Raw genomic sequence first — 27,570 nt, 5'->3', positions numbered from 1 at the left:
AGCTCTTTTAGATCTACTACCGTTAGAGAAAAGTGTTTCGTATACTATGGAAAAAATAGATAATGCAAAAATCACGTATAATATGATCATACAAGCCTACCAAAAGGATGTGAAATGAGGTTTAAGAAAATTATTTGGAAGAAAGAAAGATATTGTACAAGTCACTAAGTGCAAAAAGTTATTGAGAAATTAGAAAATTTAAAAAAAAATTATTTATGTATTAAAGAGTAAAAAAATATTAAGTTTTATTTACGTCATTATTCGAGTTTTCTTTTCAAAGTTGTCTTAAAATATAATGTACGATTTGTTCATCTTTAGAAGTTTTCATATACCGTGTTTTAAATCAACGCGCGCTTTATTGATTTACAACTTTGCCACATATTGATAGTAAAAATTCATATTCGTGATAAAGAGCGATTTTGTGATGTTTTAGAAATTTTTTTATAGAAATCCGGATTCTTAATCGTTTTGAAAATTAATATGTGTAATTATTAATATATGAACATTAAGTACTAGTTATTGCATCAAAATCCTTCTGTTATTTCCATATGCAATATCAATTATTACACCGTCGCGACGAACAAATTTCCATTCTCCCATAAGGATACGTGTTAATTGATTAATCAAATATCTTGTGAATGAGCTTCCTAATTATTAAATAATAATCATACGTGTATAAAATTGTGTGCTTGAAATAAAAATATTATTATCTTTTATTCTAAAAATTGTGTAACACTCAATAGTTAAAAATGAAAGTTAACTCCCTTAATGTCATTCGGATACGTTTAACAACATTTTAAACTATGAAAATTATAGAGACACCTGTAAATGATGCTGAAATACAATTGAAGAATCACTTTGAACAAATATTATTGAATGCAGTGAATGGGTATACTAATATCGAAATGATGGAGGAGAATTCATTACATTTTGGAGAGCCATAAAAGGATTAGGAACCAGAAATTATAGAAGACGAAGAATATGCATCTGCAATCCATGAACCAAAAGTGCCTGATAAAGCATGTACTACTGATAAAGAGAGCTTAAGTCATGATTATAAATTGCGAGCAGTTGAGTATTGGCGAAGTAGTAAGAAAAAGAATTTAAGTATCGATAGTGTTAAGCAAAAATTTAGAAAAGTACAGTCCACTCGACAATTAAAACGCTGGGCATATCAATTGAACCAAGGTGGAACATACAAAGGAAAAATAGCTTAAATTTGCAAATATACGTTGGAAAATTTTAAAACTGCGATCGACACTTGGATGATAGTCCATCATTCCGATTTAAGAAAATGGGCATTATTAGCTAAAAAAATTTACAATTTGATGATCTCCGTTTTCAAGCATCTCCAACGTGGATACTATCATTCAAAAGAGCTCATCGTATTGTTTCTCGTAAAATTAACAAATTCATATCATCAAAAACGATTGAAGATCGTAAAATATTAAAACAAACATCAGAAGTATTCGTTAACGATGTAAAATCGAAAATTCAATCATATGGTTTAGACAACATAGATAATTCTGATCAAAGTGGCTCTTAATTAGAGGTACATTCAGAGAGTACTTTAGTTCCAAAAGGAGGAAAAAAAATAGAGGGCACAGTTCAATCAGTTTCTTCAACAACTTTTGTATTTCAAAAGAAGCTTCCCTCAAAGCGGTCTCGGAGGACGATTTTTTTTGCCACGATCCATGAATTAGGAACAGTAACTTTTGCCATAGACATTACCATAGCATACTCTAATATTCCCTGCATTAGCTCATAGAAAGTACTAAGAAAAGAGGTATCCCGACGTGTCACCTCCGATTTTTTTGTGGCTGATATACATTATTCTACATCAAATTTTACGAGGCACATATTTTTTTTTTCTCTGCTGAAACGCCTTTTTGGGGGGTCTAATGAGAGTATCACTCTCTAATATCTATACATACACAGACAAGATTGAAAATGATTTCTATAAATTACATAAATGTAGAACACACTTATCTTCGTATTCAACGAATTTCACAGATAAGTATCTACCGATATTAGATTCATTTGAAATCAGATAACGTTCTACATTTCAGATAAAATGTAGGTATTACGTAATACTAACAACTGTGTGTACCGATCGTATTATTACAGATAAAAGATTATCGGACTCTGCATATATAAAAAAATTTCCCAACAATTTTGATATAAACTACGATTGTTCCCAAATCACTTATAAATAACGAAGAGAAACCTTTAAGCAATAATTTTGTGAATATATAGTCATTGGCAATGAATGAATATAGTGATATTCAAATAATACAAGAAGAATTTTCAGACTTTGAAGAACAATCTAAAGAGTTGGAAATGAAAATTGTAGAGGAAAATGAAACGCATCTGCTTTTCATAAACCAGATTTTTCTACTGACAAATGTAGAACTGATAAGAAAGACTTAAGTTAAGGATAGAAGTCAAGAGATGTCAAATATTAGTAAAGTGAAAAAACAAAAAATATAAGCTTAATGTGTGTTTAGCATAATTTTAGAACGGTTCATTCATTGCAATTCAAATGATGTACACATCAGCTAAATCAGGCCCCCGTGTTCACATAGATGTTTCTGTCCTTCACGATATGTTTTGTCACGCGGGGGCAGATTATAATTCGTCGTGCCCCATTTTGTACTGCTCTATATGGTTGTCTGAGCTGATCCATTGAAGGCGACTCTCAACTTTGTGGTAAGACTTTGCTCACGTAGAACTTCATGATGAGGCAAATAAAAACGAGGCAGATTATTGGGTTGCACCGATGACCCCTCTACCGAGACCCTCAACCCTCCTGATACCGAAGTATCATGTGCCAAGGTCATCTCATTCGAGCGATCACCAGATGCAATACCTGGACTTCCTCTTGAGCTTAATTGAACGTCTGGAACACGTCTCATATGTCCTAGAGCTTGATATTCGTTCATAAATTGTGTGTAGAGCTGATTGAGCTTAGAGTCATTTGAGAGTCGCTTGAGCATTGATCGAAGACACTTGAGAGCTAGGGTTTTGGATTCTCCAAGAGCTGGTGGTGATGGAACTATTGGAAGTCGAAAGAGCTGATGAGGTTGGTCAGAATTGACCGAGCTTCGTCATAGACCTCTAACGTTACAAGATAAACCTTCTTCTTCTTGTACGAGGAGCTAAGATAGAGCTGAGAGAATTTCGTGGCGAGTTCATTGTTTAATTGACTAAACAACTGCCACGTCTCTTCAAGAACAGAGAGCTTGGATTCGAGCTGAGAAAGAGAGAGCTTGTTCACATCTTCTGAGCGACAAACATCAAGAGCTCTAAAAAGAAATTCCTTTCTTCCATCTTGAAGAGCTAGTTGAGCTGTGAAGTGAAGCTCGACGTCGGCCTTGAGCATCGATACGTTGGTCATTGTGAATGACGAGCTTAGAATCTTCGAGCACCAGCACAACAACTCACTTTTTGTACACTAGCACCAAAGACTCACACAAAAAATGTAAATAAGTTCACTCTATTTATTTGAAGTCCAAAAGTTGGTCACTTCTAAGAACCACACTGAACTAAACTCCCGACCAACAAGTGTGAGCGAGAGAGCTTATAGAGTCACTGAGCAGGAACGAGAGAGTGATACTTCGCTTGAGCGCGCGAACGCCGGAACAAAAAAATGTCTTTTCCACGAGCACTTTTCACTTCACTGCTGACCGCATCCGGCTCGAAGGATCAATGTTTTTTTTGCAAATAAATTGCCTGAGATAGTTTATTCTCTTTAGTAAATGTTTTTTTGAGCTAAGAATAACGATAGCAGATGAGCTACGCCGTAGGATGTGGTCAGGGGAGGTGCACACACACAAAAGACACTTTTCTAGAGCTTAATCAGGATTTTTATTATAAACATAAAAGATTTATCACGTTAACAATAGTGTATTAACAATGTTAGAGCTTAACTGAACTTTATTGAGCCTGAATAGAATTTATCAAGAGCTTGAAACAATTAGTTTGTGCGAAAATAGAAAGAGCGGTAATCGAACATGTGTACGGGAGCGTCGCGTGAGCGTTAATGGCTGCAAACACGTTGTAGCTCGCGTCGGTAAACCTAGCACAATAATAGGGCACCTATCATTGGCTAGGTTAAAGAAGACGAGCTGTAATTAGTTGAGCGCTAAAAGAAAAGCTAGGATAGGTCGAGCGGATCGGGTGAGCTCGACTGAGCACGAGCTGGGACGAGAGCGAGTCCAGCTGACAGGTTGCGATTAACCTTTCGCAACAGATAATTTTCTCGATTAAAAAATAATTATGCTAGATATTTATGGAATAATTAATAAACAATAATTTATATTTCAATTTTTCGACTGTTTATTAAATTTAAAAAAGTATTAACAGTAATATTACATATTTTTTCGTAATAAATTAGGTCTTTTACATACATATCGCTCTACACAAATGATTTGTATGGTAGATCACTATTTTAATTAATAAAAATTCGTCCTTTTCTACTATTGGAATAATATGTCTTACTAAAGTATTTGTTTTATAGTGAATAAACATTCCATCATGTTCTACAGAAAATTTTGGAAGTATCAAGTACAGTTGATGTTCAATTTCAAAGAAACATCTAATCAATCCGTAAATATGGGAATTATTAATTGCTTTTAGCTGAACATTGTGGCTATTAGCTTTTATTTCTTTGTATAAATCGGTTGTATAAATTTTATTATTCAATTTCGCACGGGTGTGTATCTGAACTTTTGTAACATCAATATTTATGTCTGATAATATCGATCGTTCTATATCATTTAACTTCAAATGGCTAACACTTTTACCTAAAAGTTCATAAGTATATCTCACATTATGTTCTTCATTACACTGATTCTGCAAGTCTATGCGATGCTTTAAAATACCAATGCCTTGATATATTTGTATATTGTTTATAATTTGTTGGCTCATATGTTTAGTACCATGAGTACTTTTAGCTTTGAAACCATTATAATTTTCAAAAATGAATGCTTAGTTAGCCCATAGTGGACCCCATTGTTTAACTGATAAAACAAGATGCATTAGTTGATGAGTATTATAAGTTAGTTCTCTATCACTAAAAAGATTTGGAATATCTTCGACGAATGATCGTAGTAAATTATCTGCTCTATTTAAATCATCTATTGTTATAGAATCTTAAAGTAAATGAAAAATTGCCATGACTAGAGTTATTAAATGCTGAAAATATTGTTCTGGTGAATAATTCACAAGAGCGGAAATTCTGGTAAACAACATGTACCTAAATCTAGTTGAGGTATACTGGATAATATAGCAGCTCCCTTCACTCCTCTTATCTGTTTTTTATGGTATACAGTTAGTTGTCGAGCTTGATTCTTCATTCTCTCTCCATCTCTAAGTTTTTTATTATAATGACAAGGGTATATGCGATGACGACTTTTCCCTTTCACTTTTTTACATTTTTTAGTTCGAATTTCGCATATATTACAGCCATATCGGCCATTGAAATTGAAAACATTTTGTAGTTGAGCTCTAGTTGGAGCATCAGCAATAACTAATGGTGCAACTATTTTAGAATTGAAAGATTTTTTCGTTATTGGATCAACCCAATCAATACCATCTTCAAAAAATTTCTGTAATTTTAAACTTAGTGGTTTAAAAAAGATATTTATAGGTGGTTTGCAGTCTTTATCATACCACAAACCCAGAGTAATCATAAATGATTCTCGAAACCGCTCAGGAAGTTCTGCTATTGTACACATCATTGGCCAACAATCACTTTTTGCACTTTTGTACAGTTATATTGCAAGACGGACAGCTAGATATTTTTCTATTGTTACCAATGTAAAATAAACAAGTTCTACAGTAGAAATGTTTAACAGCATGACATGGTGGTGCAATTTTATAAACATATTGAAATAAACGATAAACTGTTTGCGGCATTTCATTTTCCTTCGGAAGCATATTTAATTGCATTCTTAATGTATCTGTCAGAGCAGTTTTCGTTATGTTATTTCGAGTATAGTGATTCAATAAATCATAAACACTCTGATCTACGGATATAGTGCTATTGTCATGCAACATGGTAACATTTTCAAAGATGTTATCTCCTATTTCGTCAGTGTGGAATTGGATGTCACTGAGTTGAATGTTATCACTATTATGCTCGTTTGGCTCATCTTCATCAATATCAGTTTCATCACTTTCTTCAGAAATTTCACTATCCTTAGAATCATCATCAGCAGATTCGCTACCACTATCTTCATCTTCACTTTCAGATAAAACATTATCCTCTGAAACTTCGGTTGCATGTTGCAAATCTTCTGTATTTAGATATCTTTCAGTAGGTTGATCAATATTATCTAAATTAGCGTTTACTTTTTCCATTCGATATATTGTTGGCAAAAGTATCTACAAAAAAAATTTAAGTAAAAATACTATATCTCACTTATTTTAAAAAATATTGTTAATTCCTTATTAGATATTATAATTTTCAAATAAGTTTATACAATACCCATCCGAATTGTGTCATCTACCCGATATATTTTATATTTCTCTTTAATAATCGATGATTGATTATCCTCTGAAGATAATGCCATAATATTTAATCAATAGTTTTTTTTTCTCAAATGTATAGATCAAAAAATGGAAATATTAATAAAATGTGTATGGATAATTGTCGTTATCGCTCATTGTATATTTAAAGATTCATTGAATATTTGAGAAAAAAAATTTTGTAGCTCACTTACAGGTTACTTTAGAAAAAAAAAGATTAAAGTTAATAGACTGAATTTTCGAATAAAATCTGAAAAAATAATCTGAATTCAAGATTCTTTGTCACTAAAAACAGAACTGTTTTGTTTACATTTGTAGCACACATACAATATATGTATACTCTACGCATGCTGTTGTCATAGCGACCATAGTATTGTGTAGTCCGAAGACCCTCACTATACTGTTCACGTGCAAACGTTAAACCAAGATGGCTGCAATCTTTTGATCGTGCGCATAACGAATCTATTTTTTAATAATTTGCTGTGCATTATTTACAGTTTCGATTAAAACTTGGCGATAATTATCTTGCATTTATCGATAAAATCGTTTTAGAGTTGAAAAATGTACATCATACAATCTTCAATGAATAATTCTTATCACTGAGACATAATGGCGATTGAACTTTTGCAAAATGTGTATGTGAGGTTATGTTTGAGTCTCGGACTATGGAAAGGCGCGGGGATGCTTCTCCGCGTGGATCTATGGGAAACTCAGTGACTGTAGGAATGCTTCGAATAGGCTCAGTGGTTCAGACTTTTGGAAATAAGGGCGTCCAACGCAATTAGCTCAGAAATAAAGGAAGTTGATAAAGGAAGTATAGAGTACCAGATTCTTGTAGTGGTGTGCCAGTCGGCTCGTTCTAGTATGACCTTGAATTGTTTTACTATCTGTTGGTGCTTCAAGAAAGGTTTAGGTATTTCTCACTTACCTTATCGGGAATTGTTTCTATGTCGATCATCGCTGGTCTGCTACAACAATGTAAATGATACGAAAGAGTATAGTCAACGACCTTGGTGAGTTCTTCTTGGGCACCGACTTGCTGAACGACAACGAGAACGAGATACAAGTCAACTATTCGGGACAGATGCCCTTATAGTTACAGTGTCACCTCCCCTGGAATGTCTCCACTCCAGTAAAGCATGCAAACAAGGGTACGCAAGGGATTGACCGGGATAATTTCTCCAGGCGGATATTGAATTAGAATAACTTTTATTACAAAAGAATAGTTTCCAGACAATAATTCGTAGGGTTATCCCCCCCCCGCGTCCTGAAGCGAGCTATATTGTACCCTATAAGCTAGTTTACAGTAAGTAATATTTATGACAAAGCGAGTTGATGACCCGGGTACGGGACGGTGAAGTTAACAATTGTTGTTTCTCCAGTTAATTAATTTTACAATAGCAAGTTACATTAATTAAGAATCGGACAGGCGTTACAATTTTGTTTCCGCGTCTTCTCACGGACTCGCCCTAATGCCCTTGAATTACGAGGAGGTATTAGGTGTGAGCTCACCAGTGAGTGTCCTCTTCTCTTGGAGATGCTGTTGCTTCACCCTGGTCGGGACTGCAGGGCTGGTGTCCCTCGCTGTTGGAAGTCCTGATAAACTCCTTGACTACCCGGTGCCTCCCTGAAGGTTCCAGAGCCTCCTCAGCAGCTACCTTGATTCCTGGACAGCGATTCGTCGTGGACGTTCACGAGATCGACCCCGTTTTCCGACTCCCGGACTGACTTTACTTGACGAGATGTTACTTAACGAGCAGCGTTTCGTTCACGGCAACGACGGCAGCCCAATACTAGACTGTACTCGTCGACTGAAGCTTCTTGAGCGAGTGATACTCTAAGACAGCCTGTTTGATACTCTCTTAACGACTGACTACTGACTGGTTGGCGTGCTCGAGGCGTCGTCTTGGCGGGACCCCCTTCCATGTAGGAGCTTCCCCCTCCACTTCGCTCTTGCAGCGCCTTCCTGACTGAAACTGGTGGTCATGTTCTTCTCGTGACCTTGGATGGTTATTCAGGAGTCTTCTGTACCGACGGTCGATTTCTGGGTCCTCTGCTTGTCCTGAAACAGGCTAGGAGTGTTCGCTCCCATAGGTGGAGTGATGAGTACTCTGGAGTTTCTTCTTGATGATACGGATGTCGCCACTTGTCTCGAAGGGTCATGCCTTTCGTTCTCATATTGTAACATCATAAAGTTGAAAATTCATCTGTCATATGATGAAAGTCTGATTCATCAGAATCAATTGACTCTACTATACGAAGTGGGCACTTGAGTAAAGTTCTACAAATAAAAAAATTACAGAAAGACTTGTAGAAAGATGTGATGACCAACAAGAAAAATATGAAACAGACGATTGTGCCATGAAAATAGTAGAAGATGAGACACTAGATATTACAGAAAATAATAAAGACAATGAGAAAGACGAAGAAAAAAAAACCAAGAAGAAGATTTTTATGATGAAGATAAATAATTATTAGGAGCTAATTATCTGAAAGCAGAGGTATTTATTCGTAACTATCGATGTGATGCTCACACTAATGATTTTACGTGTTATATTGATATAATAACGATTATAATAATTATAATCAATCATTTCAAAAATAGATGATTTCCATTGGAGAAGGAATATTTTGTATCAAAGAGGCCTTAGGCGAAGGAAAAAGAAGTGGCACACCGACAAGTATGGCTCGAGAACTGATGGATGGTATTTTTAATAAAGAATCTCTGTTGAAATGTACGCGTAGTGGACGGAGTGCCCGCGCTCAAGGACCAGAAAAATTCAACGAAAAAGTATATGCCCTGCATAGTACAGCTCAATCAACAATAATTAGTGAGTTAATAATCCCATAAAATCATACTTAACGTTAAATTCTTAAATCATTCCTTTTAAATGAGATAACTATTAATTAATTAAAGTTATCGAACTGATATTTCTTGTTTCTTTTAAAATGTATCAATATATTTACTCGAACTTGTAATTTTATCAGTACCGATTACAAGTGTGATTTTATTATTATAAAAAATAATTCAACAGAGTTATATATTATTAAAGTAACTTATATCTCACTTATTTTGAAAAGTATTGTTTGGATTACGCCAATAAGATGGAATGGAAGAAGCTCATTAAGTCAGTACTCCCGGAACTAGTGGCTTATACATCGGCTGACATCAAACGCTCTATGACCCAAAAAATTGGCGAAATAAAACAAGGCCATAGAAAAAATTTACAATTAAGAGAAACTTAAATATTTTTCATTGTAATATCTACATTTTTTTTTCTAAAAAATTGTTACTCGTTTCATAATAATAGAAATCTTATTGTCATATTCATATCAATATAATATTTAATAAAAAAGTTTAACTATGATTAATCATGAATTTTTATATTTATTTCTATATCTAAAAATATATAACTAGATAAAATTATATATTTTTATATAAAAATATTTCTAAAATACTACAGGATATTTTTTCAAAACTTGTTATATATGATTTTATCTAATCATATACAGATCTAACTATATATACATACATATAGTTAGATCTATTACGATCCGAACAGATAGTGCCAATATTTGGATCTAAGCATATATGGTTGTTTGGATCCAATCATATACAATTATATTTAATTTTTTGTTTCCCAGGTTGTGTAAAGTAATTTTCATCCTCACCCGGCAGTGTCACCAAATTACCATAAAATTCAGGGTAATTTTTACTATACATTTCTCTGCGTGTAGGAATTCTTAAAATTTGTTAAGAATGATTTAACAATACTACAGACAGTTCATAAATTCCACAATAACATTAAAGAAAAGCTTGGTGCCCGTAGATGATTTTAGAAATTTCTTTTTTTTTGACAAAATCGAATTCGAGTCACCGAGAGTCGGTAGAGTGTGAGTACAGCGCAAATTTTTGCAGATGTCCAAAGATATTCCTTTCACCAGGATTTCATTTTTTTCTTGATATAAAACATGATATTACTGTACAATAAACATAACCAATATGCAATACGCGGAAACCACTTCTTACTATTTATAACAATTCCATCTTGTTATCGTTATTTAGCAATCATCTGTTCATTTTTTCGATCAGTTACATGTTACAATTAAATTTTTATCTACAGTTAGAAATCATTAGTTATTAATTTATGAAAACGTAATAGTCCAGTGAGGGTGCAAATGAAATTAGGGGTAACAGAAAATCGAACCTCCCATTTTGAACCACGGTTTATTGTATGTAAAATTCTACGAGAAAAGAGAAATGTACGCGTCATTGAGTTTTTTGATATAAACAATTATTTCTAACTAAAACCTACACATTTTCATTAATAACTTTTCAGTTATGCAGAAATCGACGATACTTCACATGAAAGTTTTTGTTCTGTACCGTTTAACACAAATGTTTGTTACTTCACTTTTCTTTGATCGATCTCAAAACGATTTCTTAGCATAATATCGAAAATTTCAGTCGTTTTTTTTTTGTTTTCTATGTCGTCATTTTCTGTCAATAAAAGATTTTCATTCGAAATTTTTTCTAAATTCTATCGATCTTATGCTAATAGATCGATTGAAAAGAATTCTGTACTACTGATAAATTAGTGTGATAACTGTGAAAAAGTTAGCACGCTTTTTTCCATTTTTTGAGATTGAATATCTCAAAAAATAGGAAGGAAATAAAAAATGTAAAATAACAAACATCTGTGTTAAACGGTACAGAACAAAAAGTTTCATATGAAGTATCGTCGATTTCTGCATAACTAAAAAGTTATTAATGAAAATGTGTAGGTTTTAGTTAGAAATAATTGTTTATATCAAAAAACTCAATGACGCGTACATTTTTTTTTTTGCCTGCAAATAGTTTTTTTGGAATTATCATGTAATTTTACATACAAAAAACCTTAGTTCGAAATAGGAGGTTAGATTCGCTAATTAAATTGCACCATTACTAGACTATAATACGAAAAGGAGTGATGACAGTACGTAATGCAAGAAAAAGGATATTTCGAGTCCCACGAGAAACCTGTTAGTCCCACAAGAAAAATATTGAAGAATATTTCCACTAGCGAACTTTCGGAATATGTTTGAAAAAATAAATTTTTTATACAAGAGAATAGTTAAGTGATAAAGCTCTAGCTATTATTTTAATCTCTAGAACGGATAATAGTCCGAGAGTAGTGTAAATTTCCTATGCATTAATTTTAAAAGAGTAGTCTGTGAGCTTCCTCACAATGCCCACTGCATGTTTGCAAGAATTTATCACAATCGAAATACAGTCCAAGAGCAGTATAAGAAGCCCCTATGCAGGTATGCATTAATTTTAAAAGAGTTGATAAAATTTTTTGATGGCAGTTTTCCGTAGAGATTAACAAAAGAGCATTTGTGCCAAATGTCATTGTTTGGAAATGATTATTACTATTGTTTGTCAACGATTGAAATATGGTAAAGTGCATTTTTTGACCTTTTACTGCTTACGCAGTGAGAGCATATTCTTATCTGTTACAGGTGAAATAGTGCAGCGCTTTGAACGCGCGCACCAAAACTGACCATTTTGGGCGTTCCGGTGCACCTTTTCAATTAATTGTTCGGAAAAAAAATATTAATTATTATGACCAAAATTTAAAAAAATTATGGAATATTCAGAATCGTTTTCTGAATATTTTCCCGCGGAATTTATGTAAAAAACCGATTTTTTCAATTTTTTACACCGTTATGAAGGTCTTTTTTCTCTCTCCTTTATTGTCAACCTTGCGCATCTGGATTTCTAAACAATCTTTGGATGATTCATTGGTATTTTAGGAGTGGATAAGATTCTTCTCGCTCAAGAATATATCAAAATTATGTCTTAATTATTTCTACCGAACGATTATTACTTGTATGACCTTTTATGTGAAAAAGGCAAAAAAATGGAAAAAAAATGCACACCGCTTGACTTAAATACAGTATGCAACATTCGATTTAGCTCTGCCCGTTCTGTGAAACTGTAAGTCTTCAGGAGCAAATTTATAATTTTATAAAAACTTCAAAGCAGAATAACTCTGAATATAATCAATAGAAGAACAAACTAAAATACATACTTTGATTGAGAAAATTCCAGAAAATTCGATTTCTACAGTTATAATATTATTAATTAATGAAAAAATATAGAAAAAAAAAAGTAAATAAATCAAATCCAATAACATATTTCTATGGGTAAAAAAGTTTTTTCAGAAAAATAAATAAGTTTTAACGATTATTGGGTGTGTTCATCTTTTTTTTAAAAAAAATATAAATCGTATTTTTTATAACACAAAAAGATGTCTAGAAACCATTAAAATAACAATTTATGAATTTTAAAAAAATGTAATTGAAAAGAGCATTCGAAATAATTTAAGAGTGCTTGATTTAAAATTCATAAATAATATTTCTGTTGTAAATAATTAAAAATATGAGGTTACGATTAGGTTTTAAAAATCAAAAGATTGGGTTTCATTTGAAAAATAAACGAGTAATAAGTTCATTAAAAAAAATTATATGAAATTGTATTTTTCAGAAATTGTTCATAAAATTTGTTTGTGAACATTGCTGGAAAAAATTTTTTCATCTTTTCCAGGTGGAGCTGAAAAAGTTTGCTGAAAATAATTTTTCGTCATACCCGCACGGAAAGTTCACTTTTCCATTGGAGAGGGGTTGAACTTTCCACGCAGGTATGACGAAAAATCATATTCAGCCCTAGAGAAGACAATTAGACTAGCTTAAACCACGTGTTTACTACCCTCGCCTTCGGCTCGGGTTGTAATTTTACACGTGGTTTGAGCTAGACTACTTTCCCTCCCTAGGTGCGAAATGTACTATTTCAAGATACCAATATCTTGAGTCCTTAAATAGGGGTGAAAGTCACGAAAAATGTGTTTTTGATTCCTTGAAGAGGAAAAAGAAAATAATTTGGAAAAAAAGAGATAGTCATTTTGTTGATAGCCTGCGTAAGCAGTAAAAGGTCAAAAAATGCACTTTACCATATTTCAATCGTTGACAAACAATAGTAATAATCATTTCCAAACAATGACATTTGGCACAAATGCTCTTTTGTTAATCTCTACGGAAAACTGCCATCAAACAATTTTATCAACTTTTAAAATTAATGCATACCTGCATAGGGGCTTCTTATACACTGCTCTTGGACTGTATTTCGATTGTGATCAATTTTTGCAAACATGCGGTGGGCATTGTGAGGAAGCCCACAGACTACTTATTTGTTTTTGTAAATCGTTTATAACAAGGGAATTTGTTATAAACAATAGAAGATGGAATCTATTCAATAAATTTGTACTCTTCCAACAGAAATTTCGTTTTTTTTTGTTGTAAAATTGAGTTACAAACTATCCGCCAAAAACAGCTATCGTACGATATTTGTAAAAACCTGTGCCACGTCACTGTTGTTTGTACGTCCGATATTTTTCCCACAGAGTGGGAGTATACCTATATATATATTGTAGAAAAATCTTGGCCACGAGAGAGAGAGAGAGAGGTTTGCGTCAAATGGCATTTAGATAAGACTGAAAAAGAAGAGGCTAGAAATCGAATTGAAATGTGTGGAAAACAGAATTAAGGGCGTGGCCTATTTTGTGTCTCAATAAATACTCAATGAATAAAATTGATTTTGGATTCAAATGAAAGCTAACATTTATTATTGATTGTATATTAATAATTATACTGCAATTTTGATTAGTTATCAAGATATTTACAATCGAGCACTGCATCATGACGTCACGCAAAATTTCACAGTATAGAGTAGCGTCTGACTCAGCAGTGTAAATGTGACGTGGCGCCGAGTATCTACTGCTACTCTAGATGTACAATATATGAAAGCATACTCTTATCGTTTATCACAGTTGCATTCATTACAATCAAATGAAGAAAAATATCTGTGCAACATAAATGAGTTCTTCAACCGCAAACTTTTTTTTTTACTGAAAAAAAATTACCAACCTTGTGATATGAATAAAAACATATCTTTTCTGTTTATAATGATAAAATCTGTTATAAACAAATGAAAACAGGATTTATGTAAAATATTCAAATTTCTTCAAAAAGTAAATTTTTCCTTCAACTGAAAAAATGTCACTAATCGCATAACGTGACGGAAAATCAACCTTTAATTTCACGACGTTTGAATTTGTTTCAAAGAATTCAAAATCAGAATAATGTAATATCATTGAGTTTTTCCAACGGAACCGTTTTTCTTTGTTTTTCCTTCGAAGTAACTACGAGTCGAATACAATATATTTACTATAGTTCTTGAGTTGAAGTCTGTGATTGTGCATGTACGTATGTGCGTTTGGAGTTATTTTTCGCCTCGATTATCTCAAGACCAAAAATGATATCGACGTAGGACCAATTGCATTCGACACATAATTACGCAACTGATAACTGATCAAGTTTTTGACAAACCTTTCTGTGGAATCGAAAAACAGGAAAAAATGGCAAACAAGCTTAATCTTATCATTCTTTTCACTGAAAAGGTAGTCGTGGAGACCTTTTGGGTCACACCCAGGCCACCGGAGAACACTGATATTTTTTTTATCAATAAAATTGTTATAAACAAGCAAAAATTTTATCTTACGATAAAATTCAGCCGTCTTTCGTCTATTACTAATACTTATGAATTGATTTCTTTCAATACCATCACAAAGTGTACGTATCCGGAATTGATGTATTTATACTACACGGTTTGTACTTGAAATGTTGTTCCATCAGTACATTATTTTATAACATTATTATGCACATTACGCGCACAAAGTTGTTGGAATCTGCTAGAGGTCGTATAGATTTTTAGAATTTAGAATTTTTTGTGTATTAGGAGGGTGCAGGCGCGATAAGCATTGTATTGTATTCGTGAATAAGCGAAAAAATTCTATATCACTTTTCGATTAAGAAAATCTTTACAAGACTTTTAACAACCGATCAACACTGAAATTAACATTATTTGGATTTCATCATTCGTTATCAATTTAAGTCATTAGAGTATTGATAAAAAGTTCACATATAAATGTACGTATTCTAATTTTTGTTCATTTAGGTGACTGTGTGGGGTGATTACGGCCGACTGGAAGGAAGGAAAGTATTTATGGGTGTAGCGCAAATAATGCTAGACGACTTGAACTTCAATGAGATAGTATTTGGATGGTACAAACTCTTTGGCACCACATCTCTGGTCAGTGGTCCTCCATCAGTTGTTTTATCTCGTCGCTCTTCAGCTACCTCCTTGGATTCTTTTAAACTTTAATACTTATTATTTATTGAGATTAAAACTATAAATATTAGCAAATGTTATTAAAATGACTAAAGAATTAAAATGTTAATAGAAAAAGAAAGGAAGTGGAGGGGTGAATGGAGAGAGTGCCTATGTACACTACTAATAAGTTAAACAGCGATCAATTCCCACAAAAAATGTCACGTGAAATTGACGTACGTAAAGTATACGATAGCATTAAATTACGTGACAAAAATGATTCTATGGAGGTATTTTATCCTTTTTACTATATTAATAAACTACCAGTAGTTACAAAGAGGTAATTATTAAGTTACCAAAATAATTATTGAAAAAAATGTCTTTACAGTTCGGCAAAACTAAAAACACATCAAGAGCTGCAATAAAAGTAGCTTTAATCCAATGTAAATTAATTTTTCTTTGTAACATAAAAAAATTAATAAATCGATATTCACCTGCTAAATCGAAAATGGAATCTTAAGATAATAAGATCCTTTTTCTTCAAAAGAGTATGCTTTCCTCATAAATAATTTCTGCTGCCCAGTTGCTTGATCATTAAGACTATGATTAATTTTTTTACTCTCGTTAGGTAATGATACTTCATATATCTAGAAGCACCAGAACCCAAGCGAGCTACTATCACTTTAGACAGATGATTTCAGCATAAGGTGTGAGACGCGAATTCGCCTTCGGCTTGAGCGTGAACGCGACATGTCTTGACTGACGCTATCATTTCAAGTCGATGATAGCTCGCTTGGATTCTGTGATACATACGATGTTTTATATGCTAAAGGTTGAATATAAGGGCACAATTAGTTACGGCTGTTGAGTGGAACTTTAGAGGGTAAATGAGAGACACAGTGGGAAGAGTTTCTGATAGTTTTTTTTATAACTCCATTCGAATTACACTTATATCACCAGTCTATAATTAGCCGTTTGAGCTTCGCTTAACAGGCATAATGAGTGAGCACTTATATACCCTGAAGCATATAAAATAATTTTCTGCTCAAGGTTATTAACTAATATAGGCGTATTACACGTTAGAAACACTTCTCCTTTTACAACTTTTTTTGTGGGAAATGATCATTAGTTAAGCTTAATACAATAAGTATCAGATAATCATTCGTCATCATCCGCGTTATAAATAATGGGTTTATCTTTAGAATAATTCTTACGAAATACATTTTCTCACAAATAAAAAAATCGATTACCCAAATCCTGCGTGTAGAAAAATCGGTGTATAGCATTTAACGTTTCAGCATATTGAAGAATTAACTATCTACATAGAGACATTCAATTCAAAATGATTAAAAAAGTGTTATGAACAGAATTTTTATCAACATAATATGATCATTAGAAAATTGAATATATAATACTTTATGTCAGTACAACTTCATTTATAAACACACATATTAGATAAAGAATATTCAAGTTTTGAGAAGTTTCGGGAAAATTAAGATTTAACTGAATGATATTGAATTTATATCAATTGACGATTAGAGAGCTCACTCATCGGTTAAAATTATTGACGGCTTTGAAGACGGTAAATGTCTACAAAATGTAGAAAAATTTATATAAATAATCTTGAAACCACTCAAATATCAAAAAATTGACGAGAACAGTATTTGTAACTGTTTAAGAAATCCCGAGTCAGAATTTTACTCTTATGTTGCTGCTGAACCTCCTGAAAGTCAGGAGCATCAGCGGGAAGAAATTATTTTTCCGTATAAGAAAAACAATATAAAATATTTTTATATTTTGCCGCTGAACCCCCTTCATAATTCCCGATTCAGCACCTTCAGTGGCATAATATTTCATACAAATTCCGGGGCTACAGCGGGAAGAATTTTAAGGGGTTTAACGTAAAAAAAATTCAGGAGGTTTAGTGGGATTTTTTCATTCACGGGGTCCAGCAAGAAGTAGAAAAAAAACGTTAGTGTTCCCGGTGGTCACCCATCTAAGTTCTGTACACGAGAATTTTGCATAACGTCGAGAGATCGAGTCCAAGTCCCTGCATCCACTGCGCTGCGTCGAATTTATAAATTTTTTTTTTTACTTATTTAAATCCACAATAATGAATATTATAAATAAAGTACTATTAATCGTAACTCAATCTTATAATGAAAAATTAATTAAAATATTCAAAATAATATAAAAAATATTTAAAAGTTGCAATTAATAATCACTGATTATTAAAAGTAATTTAATAATTTACCGACATCGTGGCCTAAGTGGTAAGGTGCCAGCCTAGCGCACTATGGGTAGCGGGTTCGATTCCCGGCTGAGACAAGACCCATTTATAATATAGTCTTTTCTCTGACCAGGATGAGCGGGAGGCTTCTCAGAGGGCAGTCAAGGGCGTAAGCTATCGTGCTGATGACTGAATAGTACAAAAAGTGCTATTGCCGCCACGATGCCCTTGGGGAACCAGGCGACACCCCATTGTAGTACAGCCTTGCTGATGCTGAGTCTGAAACCAGGACCCTTGAGGTAACCGGTAGAATCTCCGAGGGTAGGACGATTTCTTGTGGAACTGGGACGACCTCTTAGGTTGACACCAGGCCTATAGATCTTGCCTACCTAAGGCTGAGGAAACCGGGGGACCCATGGGGCTTAGCAGAATCTCCAAAGGCAGAAATAACGTTCTTTCGTACCACCATAATATATATATTGGAAATCGACAGGGACTGTTTCGGGGCTCAGAAGGGAACCAAGGCAACTTGGGAACCTAGGAAACCTGCAGGCCTAAGACATAAGACGACCGCCTTTACTGTGCAAACAGACCCTGTACAAAGGCCCTGTGGCTAAGTGCAGGGGAAGGCGGGACATTCTAAGACATCTTCCATAAAACTTAATAATTTTTTTTTAAATAAATGTTAATAGAAAGAACTGAATACTATTAAAAATAGTTTATAAAAACATTCTGTACTCGGTAGTAATAAAAAAATCATACTAAATATAATAATGTATTGTTATAAACAATAAAATATTATAGAAAATATGTCGTCACCATTACTAACTATTAGAAATTATTTAAAATCATTATAAATAATTTTTAATCGTCAAATTTTGATAAAACTAATTTAATAATGTAGATTTCATTACTAAATTCATAATAATTATAGAAAACGCGTAGATATTCTGGATGAAGACGAAAATTTTTATTTTAAATAAAGTATTGTAAGCAGGTTCAGCGACAAAATAATTTCTGTCAGGAGGTTCAGCAGTTAAAATAAATTTTTTCAGGGGGTTTAGTGGGAAAATATAGATTTTTAGGGGGTTCAGCAGCAAAATAATAGTAAAATTCTGACTCAGGATATGTCATTGCCTATAGATTATCTATAGACTAGACGTAGACGTGGCAGCTATGCATTTATGCATTTGAATCATCAGAATGATTAAGTATGCACTAGGAACGACACAATGCTTATTGAATGTTGCATCTAAATTTTGAAAGTTAGTAGAAAAGTGTTGTAAATAGCTTGTATGAATTATTTATTATTTTATATAGTATTCCGCTTATTTAGTTAGTAATTAATGATTGATTCATATTATCAATCAAAAGAATTACGTCTCTAATGAGAGAAAGCTTTTTTATCTTATATTCCTCCGACATTATCACTGCAAATTAATGGCAATTCAAATATTCAGTAATAAGATACTCAAAGCATTTAACAAATTAATCTAAAAATGCTGTCGTTCGTTGGTGACATTCGAAATTGTAAACCCGAGGAGTGTTTAACGGTGTATTGTACGTAACAAGTAGTAATTATTGATGATTTGCATATTGAAAAATTTTTCAGTGCAAAGTTCTTCAATGTAATTTTTACTTATGCCCCTTTAGAAATGATTTCTTTTTTAGATAATACTACTGATAAAATTATAGAAAAATTGATGAATGATTGTATATTATTAGTATTAATTATTCTTATTGCATTCTAATTCTTATATTTTATCGGTAAATTGATGATGGTATAGATTGACATTACTAATGTTAGCGAGCGGAATAAAAATAATAAAATGTGAAATTATAAACAGATTTTATTGTTAAAAATCGTACGAAAATATCATAAAAATAATTACTAAAAATACTCAACAATTACTTTATAATGTCAAACACCATGAACAAACTGTAGGAGTATTTTCGGTAAATTTTGAAAGTTTGTTGCGGTTTATTAAAAAGCTATATTTTTTCTGGCGTTTAATATTATGAAAAATGAATCATTTAATTATTAAAATATCAGTGCTCTCCAGTGGCCTGAGTGTGACCCAAAAAGTCCCCACGACTAACTTCCCAGTGAAAAGAATGATAAGATTTAGCTTGTTTGCCATTTTTTTCAGCTTTTTAATTCCGCAGAAAGGTTTGTTAAAAACTTAATCAGTTATCAGTTGCGTAATTATGTGTCGAAAGCAATTGGTCCCGCGTCGATATCATTTTTTAGTCGCGAGATAATCGAGAAGAACTACAGTAAATATATTGTATTCGACTCTTGGGATCATGAAACGTGAAGGTATATCAAAATTCGGGATTCACAAAATCAGACTCATTACTATAACTTCTTACTGGGCAGTTAATAATTCAAGCGTCCGATTATTAAATATTTGAATTTTCTCAAATTTGCAGTGAAAGCCGATCTAATGTAATCGAATTCATAAGCCATTATTCAATTTCTGTATCTTAATTTTCTGCATCTGCATTCTTTTTCCTTTCACGGAATGGGATTATACTATGTAAGTTTACTCATGAAGATGTTTCAGTTGCTAAAGGAGCGATATAAATTAGTCATCGCTAAATTTATTGTTAAAATAGGAGAATTTAAACTTTTGAATACACATTTTTCATTTACTTTCGTATTGAGTATCATTCGTTGGATCATTTGTAAAAATATTGATTATACTTTCTAAAAATGGATCAGTTAATAGTTGAATAGTCTACTAACAGTATACTGTCATCACAACACTGTATGTTTTTGAATGTTAACAGACGTGTAAAGAATACCTTCTAAAAAGTATTTAAATAAAAATACAAATACTTTTAAGTTTTTTCTTCTTAAAAATAATATAAAGCAAATATATGTATACATATCAAGAACACTCGTTTGAAATTATTCAAAAAAAATATAAATACTCGGCTTGAGATTTTCTGAATTGTACACAAATCACTTTCAGATAAAAAAATACTAGTAAAAGTATTCGTGTTCTGACATCCAGGAAGAATTGGATGGAAAAGTGAAAAGTTCTAGCAACAATAACTGTCTCGACATAATTAAATCAGTCTCTTATGTAGCGACAGTCACACACATACAACTGAGTTGTTCGTCAGTGTATCGTAGATGTACCTCTCGGTGAGGCAATATAGCATCTGTGCCTACACAATTTCGCACCCACCAACACAAAACTGGTCTACCTGGACCACTAACAGTGATGTTCATCAAAATAACTGGTCACGTTTGTTCGTAATGAACTGATAGAGATCTCTGATAAAAATTTTCACTTAAAAACTAAAGTTTTGTGCACGAACTGAAGATTTGGTCGCGTGAATTGCCTGGAGCTAACTGTCACCACAAGTGTCAGACCTCGTGTTCGTTAGCGTCATTAAGGCCGTAGAGTTGCCTGCTGGGTCATAAGAGAAATACTACTCTATGATTGGTCCAGTGAGTCGACTCAAGCGCCAGTTACAGAATCACGCATTACAATCTTTAAAATATTTCCGACTAACTGACTTGAAGCCCTCCAAGTACGAACGATTCGCAAATTAAAAAAAAAAAAAAAAATTTTGTGCTTATATACAAATTAGCAGATTTCCGAGACTTTGTCCGCAAATAAGCCAATTACAGAGAGTTATTGCTGTGTAATAGTATTAATAAAAAAAAATTTACTTGTAAGTATTGATGATAGAAGTAACGAATTCGAATTCTATCGTAAGACAAAATTTCTGCTCCTTTACTACAAATTATATATTACAAACAAAAAAAGTAATTCAAATACAAATAATCTGAGAGTATTTAAATAAAGTATTTGAAATACTTTTACTCAAATACTTTATAAGTATGATGTGTAGGCAGTAGAAGTATTTCACTATTTTCTGGCCAACTTGATTGTATCCGAACCAACACTGAGTTATGTATGTGATCGTTAGAATATTCAAAAAAAATCGCCATAATGCTACACCTTCAACAATGTGAATACGTTACTTCTTTTGAAGCAACTTTTTCTTCTCATACTCACATATTTCTTTAAGCAATAGTTGGTACTGCAGCGAACACTTCGGATACCAATGATTCTTGTTAGGATTTTCGTTTGTACGGAAGTTTTTATTTAAAGCGTGATAAAATCATATCAAATTATGAATGCCAAAATAATAATATGAGCATCTAATCTGTTTTCAAAATGTACAGTTATTATTAGGAAAAAAGCAGTATCTCTTATTGATTATGATCATCCGAAAATTTTCAGTGAAACTTTTGTTTACAGAAAATAGCCGAAGAAATCATTTATGTATTGATGCATACAACTTCTCAAAATTTTTATCTTTTTCTTCTTGGTACACGATTCACTATTAGAACTGATCATGCTTCTTTGGATAGGTTACTTTCTTTGGGAAATCCTATAGATCAAGTTGCTCTTTGGTCAGAAATTTTGTTTCAATACGATTTCGGAGTTCAACCTGCACCTGCTAAAACTCATGAAAATGCTAATAGTTAATTTCAGAGCTCGTGTGACTGTAGAAAATGTCAGAAAATAGGTTTCATTAATAAAAATATTTTTAATAATGTCTTTGAAAATAATAATAACTCCGATTGGATTAAATTTTAGAACGATAATAATATCTTAAATTTCTTTTTTGGACTCAAATTTTAAAATTTCTTAACTTTACTATAATTCTTTGGAGTAAAAAAATAGAATTCTCGTAAAACGTTAATTATCGTACATTTTACACCTAGGGAGAAAAAGTAGACTAGTTCAAATCATGTGTAAAATTACAACTCGAGCCGAAGGCGAGGGTTGTAAACACGTGATTTATGATAGTTTAATTGTTTCCCCTAGGGCTGAGTATGATTTTTTGTTATACCTGTGTGGAAAGTTCATCCCCTCTCCAATGGAAAAGTGAACTTCCGCGCGGGTATGACGAAAAATAATTTCTGAAGCTTATAAGTCTCCTTCTCCTGGTCATTTCGATATTTGTAACATAATTTCTAAAAATCAATAAAGATTCTTCTGGGCTACTCTTAAGGAAGATGTAAGAAATGTGAGGTTTGTTTTGCAAAAAAGGAATTTTATGAGAAATCATGTGATACTCTTTAAATTTATGATGTTGGTTCTCATACTGAAAGAGTTGCGATTTGTAGGTTTGGTTCTCTCATTAAAATTTTTTCTAAAGATAAGTATTTTCCTGTTGTTACTAATTATTTTACTAGAAGATCTGGAAAAATTTATTTCCTTAATTATCAAGCTTCTACTATTACTAGATCTTTAGTTTCTTAAACGTTTTGTAGCTAGAGTGTTTGTTTAAAAATTTATTCTGATCAAGGTAGAAGATTGAAATCAGAAATTTTCAAATGAGTAAAGAATTTTTTAGAATTCAAACGTCTAGAACATCCTTAATCTAATTTTCTAGTTGTAAAGTTTCATAGAACTATTCTTTAATCGTCGTCAAAATTCATGAATGAGAATCAAAGGAATTAGAATGGTTGGATTGTTCTTCTTTTGTTAGCTTATCATTTTTCTAGGCATGAGTCTACTGTATTTTCGCTAGCATTATTAATGTAAGGTTGTGAATTAAGGGTACTTTTGAATTTTTTGTATAAAATATCTTCTTTAGAAGACACTTCTAAGGATGATTCAACAAATGAATATGTATTTGATTTTCGTAAAAAATAAAGATTCACTTATGACTATGTGTACCGTTACTATAAAATTGAATCAGGAAAATTTGAATTGAATTATGATTTAAAATTTAATGTTCTGTCTTTTAATGAAAGTCAAAAAGTCAAGAAGTCAAAAAGATATCAGCATTTTTTTTATTTCAAAATTTATTTTTAAGATATTATTATAAACAAGATCTGAATGGATTTTGAACGAGCTCAGTCAGCCGGTGAATGCGTGACGAGAGCGTTACAGGAAGTGTGATCAAGCGACGAATGTTGAGAGAGATATAAGTTAAAGAGATCTATGCAAGATATTTGAGTTTTTCCAACATATAATTTTCTCTTTCACCGAAAAAAAGTTACCGATCATTTGTCATAAATAGACATGAACTCTTTTTTTTCATGACAATTTAACATGTTATGAACGATTAAAAATTTGTTCTATGCAATGTATGTAAGTTTTACCGACGGAAAATATTCCGAGTACAGTTCTGTTCCAGGAACACCTCCACTTTTTCCCGAATTAAGCATGTATAGATGACTTCCCGCTGTCTTCTCTTGATCTGCGCCATCAATCATACGGCCTAAAAGAATTTATTAACAATTTCAATGTATCCCAACACAAATTATTTATTTTTGGAGATGTCCCCAGAACGAAACTGCATCAAATTTTTTTCCAGAAAAATTGTTACTCAACATATAACACAGATATTAAAGAACTCTTTTTGTTCATAACAATTTAATTTGTTATAAACAATTGAAAATCGGATGAATGCAAGATATTTTTTCTTTCATTTGAAAAAGAGCTACAAACCATATAAGATGAATGAAAACACACTCTCCTTGTTTATAACAGTCAAATTTGTAGTAAACAATTGAAAATGGGATCTGCACAACGTATTCGAGTATATACAACGAAAATTTTTTTTCATCGAAATAACGTTACTAGCTATATCACACAAATAAAAATGAATTTTTTTTTATTGCAATAAAATCGTTTTAAATGGGCAGAAACTGAAATTTACGATGGAATTCTATTTTTCTTTCATTTATTTATGATGATTGCAAGGTAATTCATTTATTTTCAATTATATCACAAAGCAATCTATATCTTATCAGAAACAGCCCTCTCCTTTTGAGCTGTACAAGAATGTGCGCCAAGCATAAATAATGGCAATAATAGATCGACAAAAAGTCCTATAATCATTAAACGCCAATTATTACGATCTAAGAATCCATAATATTTAAAATTGTTTTGACTTCGTCAGAGGTATTCTATCTACCACCTGACCTCTTTCTTCCCACCGAATTATCAGGTAACTAAATGTCTCTCCTGCCAACTCATCTACGTCAATGAGACTACTCCAATTAACTCCTGGGAGTAAATATCCCTTCTCAAGGACCTAGAAGCTTCTAGAATGCAATTTTTTGAGTAGAACAATTCTGTTCAGTTCTGTATTAGTCAGTCAGTATTCTTCGGTTATTGCCAGTATTTCTCTGTGTCCGTACTTGGTGTACGTCTGGTCAACTCCAGGGCATCATCGGACGATGCCAACCGACAGACAACTCGTTGTAGCCGTCCACTCAATATATGTATAATCGTAGACAGCTCACGCAGTCAAACTCTCTAATGAAAACTCAGAAAACTCTCCAGAATATTCCTCAAAAAAGGAATAACTCATCAGTCAATGATCTATCGTGATGATTGTGAACTTAGTAGACAGTTCAACTCTCATAAAATCTCAACAATAAGCTCGAGTAAGTCTGATTCAGCACCTTCGTTGCAAAAGGCGTGAAATATGGCGGCGTTGATGCCTCACGGCTTCATAAGTTGTCACAAACACAAAATCTATATACGAACAACTTGCTGAAAAACTTAAAACTTTCCAGTGATCTTCTAGTCATCAGTCCACTTATCGGTGAACTCAAGATTGTACACAGACAATTCATAGACTCAGTTTCAATGAACTCATTTTAAAGTATTACAAGATGGACTCTCTTATTATCTAACTCATTACTTTTAATTTAGCGGGTAATGAATAGTTAAATGTTATTGTTGAATAGTGTCAGCCGATTCAGTGACACCGTTCAACGGTCCTGGCTATTCCAGCATTCAACTATCTAAAAAATACAGTCCACATAATTTCTGATAATCGTTCATCTGTAATCCTTTTTTTCATGATTTCCACCAACTGATCTAACAAGAAAACCTCGCGAGGTAGTCACCGTCGATTTAGCTGAGGTATCTATATAATAATCTACCCAAAGTAGACACCGTATAAAGGTGATTTTTAATTTTCACATATTTGTAATTATTTGTAAATGTATATTGCGGGTATACATTTTTTTATTTAAAAATAACACAAAATCTATTACTCAAAAACTAATAATTATCTTTTTACCGAACCAATTTTTATCGAGAGAGTATAAAAATTTACGAGATACGTATTTTTGCCATTTCTAAAATAACATCTAAATTGATGTCAAAACAAATACTCCCTTTTTTCCAGATTTGTATCAAAATGAAGAAGATGAATCATTTATTTATCGTACGTATTAAATATATGATAATCATTGTAAAAATGTTCAAGGCACAATGATTTTTTACACCATGCACAACGGATCATTGCAATATTTTTACATCCTGGAATTTTACAATGAGACTTATAGTTACCTCCAAATGCCCAATCGACTGGATTTTTAAATTTATCTGGTTTAATAAATGTATAATTGCTTTTAAAACATGAATAACGAAAAAGATAAATGTATTGCAGAGACGAAAGTTGATTATGAGTCAGTGATTGTTATTTAATAATATCATTTCTCAAATGTAAACTTAAATCATCTTCTCGTAATAGGTCACTGTCTGGAAAATGTCATACAAAGTTTCTCATTTTCTGAAATCCAAAAACATCTACTGGTTGAATTTGTCCAGTAGCCCCTTTAGGAATAATCGTTATCTCAATTTCTTTAATCGGCGGTTCGGCAGGCGTGAGAGCTTCAGAAATGTCCAGTCCACGAATCAATCAGAAGTAAACTTTTTCCTTCAATATTTGGAAAAAATACATCCCTTAACAAGATTTTGAAGAGTTTTGAAAAAAATCAGGATATAAAGTTTCAGAATGTATCATATAATATGATATTTGAATTGAATTTTTTACCTGAAGTGAATTTCCCAGATTTCGATATTTCTATGTGTAGATTATCTGGTTTAAAAAGCAATGCTCCTACCCGTAGACCAAGTTTTTCAGTTGGTTCTTTTAACACAAGAAAAGAGGAGAGTAAGGAATTTTCCATCAGCCGATATCGTTGGTTGTATAGTATAAATATAAGTTGTCGAAAAAACTGATTGAACTGTGCCCTCTATTTTTTTTCCTCCTTTTAGAACTAAAGTACTCTCTGGATGTACCTCTAATTAAGAGCCACTTTGATCAGAATTATCTATGTTGTCTAAACCATATGATTGAATTTTCGATTTTACATCGTTAACGAATACTTCTGATGTTTGTTTTAATATTTTACGATCTTCAATCGTTTTTGATGATATGAATTTGTTAATTTTACGAGAAACAATACGATGAGCTCTTTTGAATGATAGTATCCACGTTGGAGATGCTTGAAAACGGAGATCATCAAATTGTAAATTTTTTTAGCTAATAATGCCCATTTTCTTAAATCGGAATGATGGACTATCATCCAAGTGTCGATTGCAGTTTTAAAATTTTCCAACGTATATTTGCAAATTTAAGCTATTTTTCCTTTGTATGTTCCACCTTGGTTCAATTGATATGCCCAGCGTTTTAATTGTCGAGTGGACTGTACTTTTCTAAATTTTTGCTTAACACTATCGATACTTAAATTCTTTTTCTTACTACTTCGCCAATACTCAACTGCTCGCAATTTATAATCATGACTTAAGCTCTC

At 32.5% G+C, this 27,570-nt stretch overlaps 1 protein-coding gene across 10 annotated transcripts in view; it reads left to right on the top strand.

Annotated features, from left to right (window-relative positions):
- Positions 1-27,570, top strand: part of Rim (Rab3 interacting molecule) — a 244,107-nt gene that overhangs the window by 207,787 nt on the left and 8,750 nt on the right. For 9 of the 10 annotated variants that reach the window (XM_035091936.1, XM_035091933.1, XM_035091934.1 and 6 more), the window contains one exon: positions 15,587-16,648. In XM_035091936.1, the coding sequence (XP_034947827.1) occupies positions 15,587-15,793 (207 nt within the window). In that variant the 3' untranslated portion in view covers positions 15,794-16,648. Of the gene's footprint in view, positions 1-15,586; positions 16,649-27,570 lie in introns of those variants that run through there. The other variant, XM_035091932.1, reaches the window with a different exon arrangement.

The sequence above is a fragment of the Chelonus insularis genome, unplaced genomic scaffold (genome assembly GCF_013357705.1).
Source record: "Chelonus insularis isolate UGA/USDA-ARS -01 unplaced genomic scaffold, ASM1335770v1 contig_8_pilon, whole genome shotgun sequence".
NCBI classification, from domain to species: Eukaryota; Metazoa; Arthropoda; class Insecta; order Hymenoptera; family Braconidae; genus Chelonus; species Chelonus insularis.
This window is presented reverse-complemented; position numbering and strand designations above follow the sequence as displayed.